The sequence below is a fragment of the Mustela nigripes genome, chromosome 2, assembly GCF_022355385.1.
Source record: "Mustela nigripes isolate SB6536 chromosome 2, MUSNIG.SB6536, whole genome shotgun sequence".
NCBI classification, from domain to species: domain Eukaryota; kingdom Metazoa; phylum Chordata; class Mammalia; order Carnivora; family Mustelidae; genus Mustela; species Mustela nigripes.
Window position 1 is genome coordinate 211,125,061 of NC_081558.1, and position 16,303 is coordinate 211,141,363.

Sequence of the window (16,303 nt, forward strand, 5' to 3'; positions counted from 1 at the left end):
GGCCCCGGCGCCCCCGAGGCGGCGGCCGGCGCGCTGCGGCCCCGGCCCCCCGGCCCCGCCGCCGCCTCGCCGCCCGGCGCGCCGCGGCCGCACTACCTGGGCGCCTCGGTCATCATCACCAACGGCAGGTGACGTCGCGCTGGGCTGCCCGCAGGGAGAAGCCATAGGCCAGGCCTCGGGCTCCGGTTCTCCAGAGCGCAGCCGAGTGGCGAGGCGCGAGCTGCAGACGCACGGTTTAAATTAATTTATGCAGAGACGACTCTTTTACTAGAACTCCGCGGCCGCCTTCTAGATTTTTACGTAGATCCCGCAAACGCCGGTGCGGGGGACTGCGGCGCGGCGGCCCGAGGCCGGGGGGGGGGGGTGCGGAAAGGCCCGCCGGACCTCTGTCCTCCCAGAGCCGGGCCCCCAAGGGGCGGGGTGGAGCGCCCCCCGCGTCCCGCGTGTGACCTCGGACTACCCCGCCGGGGGGCGGACTCGGGTGGCCCACCTTGCCGTCGGGCGCGCGCGCCTCGCCTCGTCCCTGGTGCTCAGTAGCCGCCCCGCCGGGGGACCCGAGGCGCTGCCCCCAACGGAGAGCCGCCCCCCCCCCATGCGGGGAGACACGCCGGGCGGTGGCCCCCCCGGGAGGAGGAGGCCTCCGGAACTCAGCGCTCCTGGCGTCTTAAGGCAGGGTGTGACGTCTGAAGTCCTGCGCATCGACGACGACAACTCTGACTTTGCAGGTCATTACGAGGCTCATTAGAAGTTGTCGTTTTAATTTAAGCCTTTTCTCAGTTCAAACATCATCAAGCCGAAACCAAGGGGGTGAAGGCACGTGGCGGTGCCCCACAAGCACGTTCATGAGCGTTCACTTCCTCCCAAGCCCTGTGGACTCTCGATACCAACAAGAATAGCACCTTCCGAATAGATGAAATAGGCATTAAATGCAGAACGAGAGAGAGCCAGGTGTTTCGGAGAATGACACGTTGGATGATGTGCCCAAGGCGACTGGCTACCCCTGTCGGGTTTGATTACGAGGCAGCATCCCTGTGGCCCACACAGACCTGTAACTCCCTAGGCTCGGGTTTGCTACAAGTAATGCTAATAAAGTTAGTTAAATTGCATGTGCAATATGGAAAATTGTCAATGGACTGTGCCCTCGCGGAAGAAAGCTCGCTAGAGGGATGGTATAAAAATGGTGTATACATTTTCTTCAGCATTTCCTGCATTTTCTGCATAGCAAAAAAAAAAAAAAAAAAAAAAAAAAAACCACAAAACACAAAACAAAAAACACAAAACAAAACAAAAAAAACAAAAAACCCTTGAACATGTCCTGTAACAGGTGAACAGAAATCCTTTTATAAAGCACCAGCAGTGTTTAAAAAACAAATTTCCCTTCATTTTTGTCTTTTATATTTTTGCTTCAAGATTTCACCATTTAAAAATCCCACCGTGCCTCTGAAACGGATTGGTGCATGGAACCACCGTCTTTCAATCTTTTCCCCGCTCTAAAACAAGCCCTCATCTCCCTGTTTCCAAAAGGGTTTTCTTTCAGGAAACTGCGCCTTTCTGAGTGGAAAGAGTTTTCACAAATGTCTTTTTAAGTCCTCGTTGGCAATTCGAAGCGCACCTATATATAATTGACTGTTTGCAAAATCTGAGACGATTGCTTGCCAACCTGGTGTCACACTGAGGGTCCGCCTCATTCTTAGCAGGGCGTCGGGAGCCTGATGTAGCGGGTGACACTTGCAAATTTAGGAGCTGGAGTCTGTCCCGCAGCAAAGGGACTGAGTCATAAGTATCCACCTCCCGACTGCACTTAGCGATACCTCATGAGCAGCTCTTTGTGCACACAGAAAACAAGCCTGGGGTATTATTATTTTTTTTTTTATGCTCACTAGTCCTGTCATTAAACCAGGATTCCTGAAAGGTGCGGTTTGATGAGCAGCTATCACCTTTTTCAATAAAGTACCACAAAATGCGTTTGTGTCTCCCTTGTTATTAATCATCGGGGGCTGTGTTCATGAGTAAATACAAACCCCGAAAGCTTTCAGCTTCCCAGCAGTTTAGGTTACTGTGAAAAGATAAGACCATGATAGATTTGCAAGTGATAACGTAAACAGTCTTCATTAACAATGAGTGTGTGTGTACTTGAAAAATGAAACGTGTACTAGGGAAAACTTCCTTGTCTAAACAAACCTTGGGGTTTTCATAGCCTAGAACACAAAGGAAGATTGCTACGCAAGCCGGCTTCAGGGCAGCTCAGTGCAAAGTTAACAGGAATTACCATGGCAACCTAATATTGTTACCTCCATCTTCAAGAGTCTGCACGTTTAAGCTGGGGATATCATTTCTTGACTTCTGGGAGGCTCTGGCAGGGGAAGAGGAAGCATTTTAATAAATATGACTCTCTTTCACAAAAAAAAAGAAAAAAAATTGTAGTGGGTCCTAACCCGTTGACAAAAATGCCAGATCAAAAGGATTTGAGAAATAAACCCAGTTCAAGACTGGCCCGGCCCTCCAAGGGGCCTCCCAGGGAAAGGAATTCCTTTATGTTCATGGAAGCCCTTTCTAGAAAAGCCATTCCATTCATACCTTTGTAGAGAAGGGAACAGGGTGTGAAGAAGGCTGCTCTGGGGAAATCTGCAAGAGCTGGGTATTTTGCACCCCCTCACCCCCCACCCCTTTGTCCTTTTTAAAGTCCTATGGCCAAGCCTTCCCCCATGGACCCTAGGGGCGGGAGAGCTTTATATAGTCAATGAATCCTATACAAAGTCTACCTGAAGTTGTAATTTTGTTGTAAGACAGTTAAGGTATACTGTGGGGGCTGCTACAAATAAAATGGGATAAAAAGAACATTTTCAAATAAATGCCAGAAAATTAGAGTAGTTTAAAATCTTAGTGAATCGTACCCCTTGGGTTATCGAAGATGCATTATTCAAGCTGTTCTAAACTTAAGTATGATATATAAGGTTAAAATCTTGGGGAGAAAAAAACCCAAAAGCTAAGCGGTTCTTATAAAAAAGGAGTAAGAACAATTCTACAAGAACAAAATCTGTTCGTATAGTAAATTTGTTGTTATATTAAATTTTTCAATTTAAAAATTTATATTAAATGGTTATATTAAATTTATTTCTCACCTCAGTTAAAAGGGGTCTTTTTTTTTTTTGAACTTTGGGTTTTGCTAACTTTCATTCTTTGGAGTAGTAAGATTTCTCTTTTGTATGACACTTAATACATTTGTCAAAAATAAATCAAAAACAACAAAGAAAGCACCCAACTTCTCAATACTTAGAAATACATACATATTCCTTACTATGTAAAACTATTTATTTTGTAAAAATGTTTAAATATGAATAAAGATACTGTAACCAAGAGTAGTTGCCTATTTTGAAAAATGAAACTTGTGGTCAAAACAACAATGAGCCCAAACTGTACAGAAAAATCTTAAAGTTTATTTTGGTAGACTTGCTTTTTATAGGCATTGGCTTAAAGTGATTACTTTTCTGAGACAGTTCTTTGGAAAAGGTAAAAATGCGAAGGTTTAAAATTTCAGATGTGCATAGTAATAACCCAGGAATGAGGATTCTCCCGTTCTGCCTGTTAAGAGCAAAGAGATCTTCCAGAATGCAAGCCGAAAATGTCTGCCTGTGTATCCTGAAGCTGCCGGATGAGGCTGGCTTCTCTCCTGGTTCCCAGGCTCGAGGGCAGGGGCAAGTACACAGGCCATCCCCGCGGGTGTATGGGGGGGCACGGACTGGAGGCTGCATGCAACCCCCCCTCCACGTTTGTCCCCCCCCCCCCCCATCACCCACTTGATCCCACATCGGGCCAAGTTTGCAGCAGCAAAGCCCACCGGCTGTTTCAGACCAGAAACGAATCCTTCAATTTCGCCCAAGGTCAAGGGGCACTGCTTCAGCAGGGAAGGCCTTCTGGAAAATAAAATATGAACGAGGGAAAACTTTCTTGTGCATCTTCAGGGGGCGCTTTCCCACAGTTTCCCCTGAAATCTGCAGCCAACCCGCAAGGGAGAAGGTCTTGTTTTGTTTTGTTTTCTTTTTTACATAACCAGGTAGATGCTCAAGGGCAGCCTCTAAACTTGGGAGCAAATCCAGTGTCCTGGCAACGCAGGCCAATCCTGACTTCAGTTGCCATGTTTTAAAGACTAGGAAGATAATGGAACGTTTCTGTTAAGACCTGAAAGTTCCTTGAGATCAGAGATGGCCGGGTGCCCGAAGGCCCCCAATCCATGAGGGTAGTGTAGCAAGTAGATAATTTCCCTAATGCGAAGAGCTCTAAGGAAGATGCTTTTATTCAGCTGTTCTCTAGGAAGCAGAATTTCATAAGTCTTTGGTTCACAGGCGGCAAGAGCGCGTTTACGGAAAATGTAGCATCTGCTTCGAGTCTCTATTTTGTCTCCCCCAAGACAACTGTGTGGCGGCACACGTAAGGAATAGTCTTGAAAGCACAGAGAACAAGCCGTATGCCCGGAACATCTCCCATCTGCACTGACATGGCCACACATCATTAGTTTTAATTTACAGAAAGGAAATTAAATGATAACATTTTTCCCCCAAAGCAGAACTGTCTAGAACGGGACTTCAGCTTAAAACAAAACACAGCATGTTTTTCATTAAAGAACCCCCCAAAGAAATTCAAACAGTACCAATGGCAGAGCCCTGAGAGACGACTGGCCTTATATTACAAAGTTTGAGAAATGAAACTTGCAACATTAGCCTGGAGATCTTTCCTCCGGACGATATTGTGCAGATGCCCTCTCTAAAGTGAGTCCATTTGGTGATTCTGGGGGTGCTGTGGGCTTTGACTGAAACTTGTCACTAGTTCCAAACGAAGACTTGGACACTTAGGAGAGAGCAGTATTTTGGTGTTTTTTGTTTTCGTTTTTTGTGGGTTTTTTTTGTTGTTTTGAGAAAAATAGTTCTAATGGAAGCCTTATTTGCAAAAATTACTTCTGAAGTTCTTTTAAAGTTACATTTCCAAAAAAACACATATGGGGTTGGTGTACTTAAGCAAACATGCTGTTTTCCCCCACTTCCTATGGTGCTGCTTATGCCTGGCTAAAGGTAGGCACATTTTATACTGAAAACCACAGTTTCTGGAATTAGCCCGACTGGAGGAAGCCGGTACTCGTGAACAATAAGGGGATTCTGTTCAAAGCTGAGAGCTCCATCCAGTTTTCCTTCCACTAATTTCAGTTGGGACTGGCAGGAAGAGAGAAAAGTGGGCAAAAAAATCGGCCTTTTAAGGCTGAAAAGTAATGTGTCTGATTCCCAAGTTCAGCAGAGATAGGAGTGACATGGAAAAAGCATGGAGTGCATCTGGAAATCGCAAATGCATATCAAAAGGTTTCCTTTCTTTTGTTCTTCCAAGGAGACTTTTAGGGCATCGATCTTGAACATCTTCTTTTAAAGCTTCACACACACACACACACACACACACACACACACACACACCCTCCCTCTTAAATGATGGTGTTCGGTATCAGTTGCATTTTGTTTCTCGGCAATTTAGGGAAGGGGGGGCAAAAAAAATTATGACTTACAAATAAAATGCCACGTATGTGTACATTCTGTTCACCAAATGGTCTTTCCGGAATGCTGCCAATTTCAGAGTGAACCTAAAGCTCCAAATCCTCTGTGGTGTGTGGGATGAGGGAGTCTTCTCTCCAGCTGCTGGGACCCCAATCATCCACCCCACAAGCACGGGAGGCCTAATTGTAGACCGTGAACTTGATCCTATCCCTTCAGAATCTGCAGTAATTCAAACTTACGAAAAAGAAGCTCATAGATTCTTGTCGAAGTCAGTCACTGATTCCCTCCACAAGGTCACTGCAACCACGCCGGGGACACCCATCTCAGGCACCGTTGCTGGACCGCCAAACCCCGGGGCTCAGAGTCAATGCTCCGAAGTCTACCAACTCTTTTCTCATTAACAAAAAAAATAAAACCACCACCAAGTGCAAACATGTGTTCCTCTAGGAAAACCCCTCCCTGAATGTTCATAAAGGGTGTTACCAAACCTCTGCTCCATCACCGGCCTGGGCCCCGACGCTTGTTTTGATTTGTTTTTTAATAGTCTGGAGTGCAGGTCTTGGCTACTGGGGAAACAGCTGAATTATTCCGTTGCTGTTTTCCAAATAAAAACTTTTTTTTTTTTTTTTGCCAATACACACACATCCAAGCCCAAGACGGGAAAGGATTTTGCACGTGCGGCCGCTCCTCACTGAACGAAGTCTCCGCTTGCCATCTCTCTGCCTCAGGACGTCTGCGACCGCCAAGGGAAAGGGCAGCAGACAGAGCAACATGAAGGAATTACGCGGGTTAATTGGAGGGAGAGCACTTGCGCTCACAACTTCTAAAACCGTTTTCCAGATCCTCGGGCTAGGAAAGGGCAGTGGGAATGACCTGGAATGCTCGCTGGGGAGGCGCTGCGGGCCCTCTCACTGCCCGGGGCAGCCCCCCGCAGGCCCCCGGGGCCCCGCTACTGCTGTTTGGGGAGGATGAGGTTTCTCAGCATGTCGAAGGAGTTGCCGTCGGGATGCACGGTCACCACCTTGCCGTCCTTCTCCTCGACCTGAAGGAACCCGGAGTCATCCAGGCCGATTATCCACACCTCTGGCCCCTCCAGGCCTCCCAGGCGGACGCGCTGGCCACTGTATGTGAGGAATAGCAGAGAGTCAGCGGGAAAAGTAATGCAGCGTCTGCAGACAGGCGGCTAAGTACTCACCCCTCCGGCGGGGGGGGGGGGGGGGTATGGGGAGGGGTGAGTGGGAGAGAGAAAACGCTTTGACTTTCACTGGTCCCGCCTGAACTGTTTTTCTAGCTACTAGAAAATCAGGGTGATGGAACTGGGGATGGGAACTTCTACCAATGGGGAGCATAGCCTTGCTCCTAATTCTGATCATCTGATCATTCGGATGGTGATTTGTCCAAGTTGTTCCCCCCGTCCAGCACTTTTAAGAACCGCTGTGCCATTCTAGGTGTTTGGGCTGAAGCAGCTGAGCTGGAAAGTGGATTTTCTAAAACAAAGCTGGTACCATCAACGGCAAGTTGAACCCACTCTAACGCTGCTGCTGCTTCTTTTTTTTTTTAATACAAGGCTTTTTTTTTTTTTTTTTTTAAGATTTCATCTATCTGTTTGACAAACAGAGATCACAAGTAGGCAGAGAGGCAGGCAGAGAGAGAGGGGGAAGTAGGCTCCCTGCCGAGCAGTGAGTCCGATGCGAGACTCGATCCCAGGACCCTGGGATCATGACCTGAGCCAAAGGCAGAGGCTTAACCCATTGAGCCACCCAGGCACCCCTAACGCTGCTTCTTTTAATATTTTCCAAATTCACCTGTCAAGTCACATCCCTGTTAATAGTTTCTAAAATAGAGGGTGCACCCCAGTGCTCCCCACCCCCCCTTATTTTCATTTGGAAGAATTTTAAAACTACAGAAAAGTCGAAGACACAGGACAAGGACCCCAGAATTCCCCTCCGCTTACATTCATACCAACTGAGAACATTCTCCATACTCGCTTTCTCTCTTCATGTGCACACACACACACACAGGCTTTTTTGCTGACATTTAAAAATAAGTTGCAGGCATCATGACACTTTATACTTAAACACTTCAGCATGTACCTCCTAAGAACAATCTCCCACAAAACCAGAATGCTATTATCACCCTCGAGAAGCCTAATCTCCATACAGTAACATCTAGCAGATAGTTCATGTTTAAATTTCCCCATTGCCCCATTAATATCATTTGTGGCGATTTCGGCTCATCCAGGAGCTAATTATGAATCACATTTTGCATTTAGTTGTCATGCCTCTTTACTCTCAAACAAACCTCCGACCTTTTTATTTTGTGTGTTTGAAGACCTGGACGTTTGTGATGTGTTAGCGGCCTACTGGTATCCACCACGCTTCTCAGGCTCCAAGTGCCCGCCAACCCCCTAGAGCACGTGTTAAAACATGAATGTTCAGCCAGCCTCAGAGTTTCTGATTTAGGACGGTCCATTTCTAACAAGTTCCCAGGTGAAGGTGCTCCCATCCCCCTGGGGGATCTCACTTTGAAAATGGTTGTTATCTAGAATGTTCTAGAATTTTTTTTTTTTTACAATGTTCTAGAATTTAACAAGTGTTTGTTTCCTCACATTAGGCTCCACTTAAACATGCTGGAAAACTCTCAGGTGAGGCTGTGTCTTGCCCATAGCATCCCATCAGCAGGCACGGGATGTCAGTCCCCTACCCCCCCGCCCCCTCACCCCTGGTATTGCTGATGGTAACTGGCTTAACATGGTAGATGCCAGTTTTCTCCATCAGAAAGGTAAAAAATAATTATCTAGGGGTGCCTGGGTGTCTCAGTGGGTTAAAGCCTCTGCCTTCGGCTCAGGTCATGATCTCGGGTCCTTGGATCGAGGCCCGCATCGGGCTCTCTGCTCAGCAGGGAGCCTGCTTCCTCCTCTCTCTCTGCCTGCCTCTCTGCCTACTTGTGATCTCTGTCAAGTATATAAATAAAATCTTTAAAAAAAATTATCTAGGGGCACCTGAAGGGTGTGGTCGGTTAAGCGTCCAACTCTTGGTGTCAGCTCAGGTCGTGATGGCAGGGTTGTGGGATGGAGCCCCGTGCTGAGCTCCAAGCTTGGTGCAGAGTCTGCCTGAGACTCTCCCTTTCCCTCTGTGCCTCCCCCTGCTTGCGCGTGCTCTCTCTCCAAAATAAATAAATCTTTTAAAAAAATTACCTAGATCTGTGTTTAATTTCCTGTTTTAGGATACTGAACAAGTCACTTAATGAAGGCATTTTAAAAGGAAGATGGGCCAGCACTGACCTGTGTATCCAATACTTATAATAAAGGGGAAGGACGCCATTGGGCCCTTTGTCCTGAAAGGTGTCGATCAGTTTCTCCAGCACAGTCACAGTTCTGGCGATGAGACTGTCGGTTCTTAAGGGCTTCAGCTCTGCGTTGTGTTGCTTATTGTATTCTGTGATGAGATCATTGATGCAGATGGTGGGGTTGCTGTTACTCACGTTAAATCCGCAGCCTGCGCAAAAACAGTAGAAAAACATGAGCAGCTCAACGTACGGAGGGCGTCGCACGTTCCTCTCAACCCCCTGGAAGAAGTTCCAGCCTTTATAACTGCCTCTCTGCTTCCTTTCCCTTATTTCAAATTCACCATCTCTGGCCACTTAAAGAATGACTTATTGGGGCACCGGGGGCGGGGGGTGCTGCTGGTTGAGTGCCCAACTCTCAGTTTCAGCTCAGGTCGTGATCTCAGAGTCATGAGACTGAGCCCCGCGTGGGGCTCCCCGGTCAATGTAGTGTCTGCTTCACGTTCTTTCTCCTTCTCCCTGTGCCCCATGCCCTGCGTCCTACTCTCGCTCTCTCCAATGAATGAATAACTCTTTAAAAAATAAATGAATGACTTGTGTCTTTGGGACCATCTTCCTTTTCATTGTTCCTTTATTATCCTTGTCCAAGGATTATCTTCATCCACCCCAACCTTGCTGCAGATCGGTTTGGTGTGTGTGGCGGGGGGAACCCAGCCAGATTCGATTCAGTTACACAGAAGCTCTGAACGGGGCAAAGCTCCTTGGAATGGCCTCTGATACAGTGCTTCCTGGGGTCTCGCCAAGAACTGTGGCTCTGCACCGAGCCCAAGAGAAAGTAAAACGTCCCATTTCTTTTCTGACTTGAATAACAAAACACATGCCTGAAAATACGGAATCTCCCTCAGGTCTTAAGGCATAAACTCTGGATTCAGAGATTTCAAACCTTGGTCATGGCATAACCCTAGAACACATCCTTTCCTGCGTGATCCTTGGAAGTCTTTGGTGCTAGGGTTACGCTGCTGGCAGGGGGCCAACCCATGTTCAGTGGCTCTTTCATAGGACTCCTAACCCAGAGCTCAGGAAAGGGAGTCACCAGTAGTGGGTCTGAATGGGCTCGTCTCCACTGTTACTTAATACCGCCATTCTCTCCAGGAGAGTGGGAGTCTTTGAGAAGCCGAACCTCGGTTTTCAACAGGGCCCTCAATCAACCTCAAAGAGGTCTTCCATAAGAAATGAAATATTGCAGGAACTAAGCAGTGAGACACTCTTGTTTTCAGTGCCTCTGAGACAAAAATTCCCTAAATCCTTGCCTCCGACAGAATGATGACATTTACAAGAACGGTGGAGAACAGTATTCTTCAGAAGATGTTCTGGGCCATTTTCAGTGTGAAGGGAAGGACTGATTGGCCTCAGTTTGCGGGGGCGGGGGCTTAAATATGCTGGCTATTAAAATATAAAGCAATGTAAATTACATCTGGAAAAAGAGAATAAGTAACTCCGGCAACAGGAAAGAATCGGCAATTCTTCATTTGTTCTCCAACAACACACAGTACTGGCACGTAAGGCATTCAATTAAGTGCATATGGTGCTGAAAAACCTCCCTTCTGTTCAGAAAATTCAGAGTCCTGGGGAAAACAGCCGCACTGACTACTGCCAACTCGGGCCATGTCTTTCCAAGGACAAGAGGGCACCCCTCCTGGGGAATGACTCTTTCCTCTTGTCCCCCATCACATCCCATGGCCTTAAGAATTGACATAAAAACCATGAATTCCCCCCTACAGGACCATGTTTCCTTTCCCCGACACTGACAGAAGCCATCCCCAGACCTCTCTGATATCTCTGGGCGCTGGCTCTGGAACATTTGCATCTAGCCTAGTGAATGCATTTAAAAATGGGACCCAGAGCTGGAGACTGAAGCAGCTGGCCCAGGATAACATTGCCAGTTGGTGGCAGAGCTGGAAACCAGCTTTGCACTTTCTGGCTGGTACTTCCCAAAGACACATCATCACACGTTTTCCTGCCCATTACTCATTTCTGAACAGTAAGTTCTCCCGGACATTAGGGAGAAGCTGAGAGTCAGAGGGGCAGGAGCCCAAGAACTTCTGAAACTGTGTCTGCATCCTTCTTGCCTGATGTGGATGTGCTGAGGGGAAACGGGATTCTGCACCTGACCTTCTGGTCTGACCTTGACCAGCCTGGAGCATCTTCTGAAGGTCAAATAACAAAAAACCAAAAAAGTCCAAAAACCCACACAACTTTTTCACGGCTGGGGAAGGTTCAATTGAGAATGCAAAAAGCACCAGCACCCCCCGTCCTTGAAGTTAGCTTTCTTTTCTTATTACAAAATGGCATGTTAAATGTTTATTTTCACCACTTCTAATTCGACAAGAAGCCGGCGTGTGGAGAGGTGCAGGAAAAAGCCTATTTGATGTGGTACCGATTTGGTGGTTTCCATGGCCAGAGACAGGAACGCTAAACCTCTGGACGGGGCTTTCAACCAATCTGGCCTGTTTTGCATACATATTGTGCTCTGTAACTCAAGAGTCAAAAGAAAAAGTAATCCCATATGATAATCCACTCCCCTCAAGGTAGTCATGTAGAAACCATTTTTGTTTTTGTTTTTCTTCTTTGAAAAATGTGGACGAAAGGCTTTCACAACTCACCAATGAGTATATAAAATGTTTCTCCCAAAAGCGTCGAGTTAACCAGAACTCCACCAAGCTTCATGAGGTCACTGTAATAAATATCATTGGGCCATTTCACGCGTAGGTTGATATCCTAAAGGGAAATGTGCACGTTAATCAAGCCATCACGGGACACAAAGGGGCCGGGAGCAGTCATCCAGCTAAAAGGAAGATGGAATGCGTTTCTGTTCTTCTGGAATCTTATGGAACATAGGATCTCATCCTTGCCTCTTGTTCTGATGGCCAGTCCCTTCTTTGGGACAATCCAGTGGTCAAGGACCACCTTGGGGCCAGGAGAGAGACCTACAGATGACACCTGGCATAATAAATCTGGCATTCTCGCCACAGCCCCGCACTCTCCATTATCCCAGGTCGGTGGCAACCCTGAGCCCGGGAAGCCTAGTGGTGCCATTTACCCAATGGTATTTGCTCCCCTTGGGTCTCTGTGTCTCGTTTTGGTAATTCTCACATTTCAAACTTTGCAGCCTTTGTATGGTGATCTGTGGTCTGCAGTGATAACTGGCTGAAGGTTCCGATGATGGTGACCATTTTGGGGCCATAACGTATCTTTTAATCAAGGTATGTAAGTACACTGTTTTTTGGACAGAATGCTATTACACACTTAATAGACCACGGTGTGGGGTAAATGTGACTTTTATATGCCTCAGGAGACCAAAACTCTATTGTGGTGATTTGGAACCGAACCTGCAATGTCTCCAAGGGGTCCCCATGTCAACAGCCACCCCCGCGGAGTGCCTGCTGTGTGCGGGCGGCAGGGTGCAGAAAGACTGAAATACGCGCAAGGTTCTTTTTCCTTAAGGAGCTCACGCTCAAGAGAGAAAGATGTCCCAAGTTAACCACTGTCACCAAGGGTGGGTAGAAATGTCTCAAGTAGAATCCGAGAGAGATACCGCGAAAGAACCTGGTTCACCAGGTTATCACCAAAGGCCTCAACCAACTGCCTACAGCCAACAGGTAACAGAATGGATTTGTTCTGAGGCTCGCTGCCTCTGTCTAGAAGCAAACCTGGGCAGTCCGGTCTGGGCCTCCCAGTCATGGTCACAGTGGAATGGTCCAAGGGCGGACACTGCCTTGAGCTGGGCACCCCCCCCAACCTCCACCTCCTGCTGCAAATCTTAAGCAGGGACACAGAGACTGACTGGGTGAGACCCAGTGGATGCCGGAGCTGCCGGGCCTCCAGGGCCTGGGGTTGGGAGCCAGGTAGGGCCATGTGTAGGGATAAGAAGAAAATCTGGAAGAAAGACACTCCGTGGAATAAACCAAAAGACTGCAGAATATCAGGTGGTCTCCGATCCCACAATGCTGGCTCTTCCTTCCCTGAGGGCCTGCCCGGCACTGAGCCCCACCTCAGCACTGGTCTGTAGGTTACTTAACCCAAACCCACGTGGCGGTACTAGTTTCACTTCTATTTAACAAGGAAGACACTGAAGCGGGGAGAGACTGGCCTGGCTTGCCTGAGGTTACACTCAGAAGCGGCAGAGCTGAGATTTGAACCCAGGGCTTTCTGATACCCCCGCCCACCCCTGCCATGTGCTTAACACTAGCTATGTAACCTGCTGCAACCAAGAAATTCCTTTCTTTCCCTCTAACAAAGCCTTCTTTGCATGGTGGCCAGACGGAATGCGTTTCTGTACTTCAGAAGCTCATCTGCCTTAGCAGAGCGCTCTAGGTGGGAGAAGAAAGCAGAAAAAGTGTAAGTAAGTGGAGGGTGTGCACCAGGACCTGTAACCGGCAGGGAGTTTGGTGGTTTTTTCTGTGGTTGAACAGGGATCTCAGTGGGGGTGCCTGCTGCCACCTTGTCCCAGGGGACGCGGGGCAATACAGGAGGCGTTTCTGGTCACTCTCCCAGGTCCCTTTCTCTGTCCTCTCTTGCCCTTCTGGGTCACCCCCATGCCTAGCACGGTCCCTGCCCAGGCCTGGAAACTGCTCCCTCGGCATGGAAGCAGCAGCTCCGCTCTCTCTGGGCTGGTCCTGCCCCTGGGCACCTATTTTATTTCACATTTTCAGACCTAGTTAGTTAAAGATGCAGTTTATGGAATCGTGGGTTCTTGTGCACGTAAACAATGCCCTCTATTTCAAGACACAGAGAAAGGCTGCGTGCTTCTGTCTCACTATCTCAATCATTTATTCGAACAGCTGCAGCGGGCCTCCAGGCATATAGCACTGTGTTAGGCCCTTTGGAACAGGCAGAAAACTAATCCTGCGTTCAAATCGCTGGTTACTTTACAGGAGATGGCACAGGGACACGAATCACTCTGCTTCCGAGCGATCCATGCGAGACACCGTAAAAGCAGCTCAGAACTGCAAAATGCCCAAAGGTTACTCAGAGGAAGGAGTTTGTAGCCAGAGGTTTCTGGTAATGGCACCGGAGCTGGGCCTCCAGGGCAAACAGAACTTGCAGGGGCGGCGAGGAGCAGAAGCAGGAATGTGGGGGTGCAGGGCTCCAGGCGCCCGGCGGGGACCTCGCGGACAGAAGCAACTGCGGGACAGACAGCAGGCAACGCCACTCAGATTCTGGAAGGAACAGCAGGCGTTCCCGGGACACCAGCTCTGGTCCAGGGAGACGGTCACAATCTGTGTGCTGACAGGGACATCTGGCCAAGGACGTAAGAAAGGCAAACTCTATGCAACTGGGGCCTATTCCAACCATCCTGGAGCTGTACTGTGTCGGCCAGACGGCTCTGTCCAAAAGCAACACTGAGGGGGAGGGGAGGCTGGGGATGGGGTAACTGGGGGCATGGGCATTAAGGGGGGCACGTGACGGAATGAGCACTGGGTGTTGTAGGCAACTGATGAGTCACTACATTCTACCCCGGAAACTAATAATACAATATTTGTACATTAAATTGAATTTAAATAAAACATTTTAGAAAATACTAAGAAAGTGAATGCTAAAAGTTCTCATTGCAAGGGGAGAAAATGCTTTTTTGGGTGACTTGATGCAGTAATTAGTCCCCAATATATGTATGCCAAGTCATTAGGCTGTACACCTCAAATTTACTCGGTAGAGTTTTGTTAATTCTATCTCAGTAAAACTGAAAGTAAAATAAAACCAGAATAAACCCAATCCCAAACCAAAGTCACACCACACAGGTGAGATTGAGCTGCACAAATGCAGAAACAGGACAGGAACCTGGGTGGGAGCTCCTCAAGGAGCAGGAGGAGGCATAACCCCCCCCGCCACCCCCCTTCCCAGAGGGCAAGCTTCCCACCTCCCATCTCGCTGCCCACAGTGCCTGGCACAGCCTCCCGGCCCAGGAGGCGCTCAGAGAATGCTCGCTCAGTTAACATGTGAGGCTACAAGGTCACGATCAAAGCCAGGAAAAGCTAAACAGACTCACTGAAATTTTAAATTTTATTTATATATTTTTTTCTTGTTTCCTGCCATTTTTTTCATTTCCTTTTTTAAATTTAAATTCAATTAATTAACATAGTGTATATTATTAGTTTCAGAAGTAGAGTTCAGTGATTCATCAGTTTTATTGAACCCCCAGTGCTCATTATACCACATGCCCTCCTTAATGTCCATCACCCAGTCACCTCTTCCCCTACCTCCTCCCATAATTTTACTTTTTTAAAGAAGATAATAATGCTTTATAATAGTTTGCATGAAATGATTAATACTGTTTTTTGCATGCTTTTCTTAATATTCTTCTTTTTAGAATATAATGCTTTATGATACATGAAATTAATAAATTTTTTTGCATATTTTTCTTAGCATTGTTCTTTTTTAAAAAACTTATTCAAATTCAATTTAGTTAACATATAGTATACTCTTAGCTTCAGGAGTAGAATTAGTGATTCATCAGTTGCATATAACACTCAGCGCTTGAGGGTTGCTGGAGGGGAGTGGATGGGGGGATGGGATAATTGGGTGATAGGCATTAAGGAGGGCACTTAATGTAAACTTCAAATTTTTAAAAAAGATTTTATTTATTTACTGATCAGAGAGAGTGAGCGAGCACAAGAAGGGGGAATGACAGGCAGAGAAGCAGGCTTCCCGCTGAGCAGGAAGTCTGATGTGGGACTCGATCCCATGACCTGAGCCTAAGGCAGACGTTCAACCAACTAAGCCACCCAGGCAACCTGATGTAAATTTTAAATTATTTTCCTAAGACTAATGAACATGCTGCTAGGATTAAAAATACGTGCCCCATGACAGAACTTTATCTTCTCAACTGCCTTCTATGAGGCTGACCTGTGAAGGTGTGTGACAGCTGGAGAAGCCCAGGCCCTCCTGACATAGAGCACAAGGATGCTGAACCCTGCTATAAACGTCACATTCCAGCGTGCGTACCAGGGACTCCACGTGATCTGGGAAACACACACCCTAGTCCTACACACGGTGACCATGAGGCCACGACCACGTCGGATGGGAGGACAGCTTCCCTGTTAACACGAGGTCAGGCCCCTTTGAAAGTCATGATCTTAGCCTCTTGCTTCAGGAATTAATACTATAATTGTGTTCAGCTTGATGCAAGAAATGTAGGTGGGAGGGAGGCTGGGGAGGAACCTCCTTTTGATATTCACATGAAATTCGTCTAAGAAAACTACATTAATCGCCCTCTTCCTTGTCTCTTTCCTAATTGATGCAGAAGCATCGATGGCAATGATGAAGCAGGCACCTCTGTCCCTACGGTGGGGAGCAGACACCCCAAATGAACCCACATGTTCAACCTGGGTAGTCACAGACAAGAGCTGTTCTGCTGAGCACAGATGGTGCTAAATGAAGAGAGGGACTGAGAAGGCTGTTGAGCTCCACACGATAAGCCTTTTCAC

General features: G+C 47.5%; 2 protein-coding genes across 2 annotated transcripts in view; one reads left to right on the top strand and one right to left on the bottom strand.

Annotated features, from left to right (window-relative positions):
* SIM2 (SIM bHLH transcription factor 2) overlaps window positions 1-1,259 on the top strand; it is a 51,970-nt gene extending 50,711 nt beyond the window's left edge. The window contains exon 12 of the mRNA XM_059392332.1: window positions 1-1,259. This exon is cut by the window's left edge and continues 4 nt beyond it. Within this exon, the coding sequence (XP_059248315.1) occupies window positions 1-132 (132 nt within the window). The 3' untranslated portion in view covers window positions 133-1,259.
* A 2,156-nt stretch (window positions 1,260-3,415) lies between these two features.
* Window positions 3,416-16,303, bottom strand: part of HLCS (holocarboxylase synthetase) — a 206,952-nt gene continuing 194,064 nt past the window's right edge. Inside the window, exons 9-11 of the mRNA XM_059392331.1 lie at window positions 11,483-11,597; window positions 8,818-9,031; window positions 3,416-6,655 (exon numbers count right to left, since the gene is read on the bottom strand). Coding sequence (XP_059248314.1) covers window positions 6,484-6,655; window positions 8,818-9,031; window positions 11,483-11,597 — 501 coding nt within the window. The 3' untranslated portion in view covers window positions 3,416-6,483. The remainder of the gene's footprint in view (window positions 6,656-8,817; window positions 9,032-11,482; window positions 11,598-16,303) is intronic.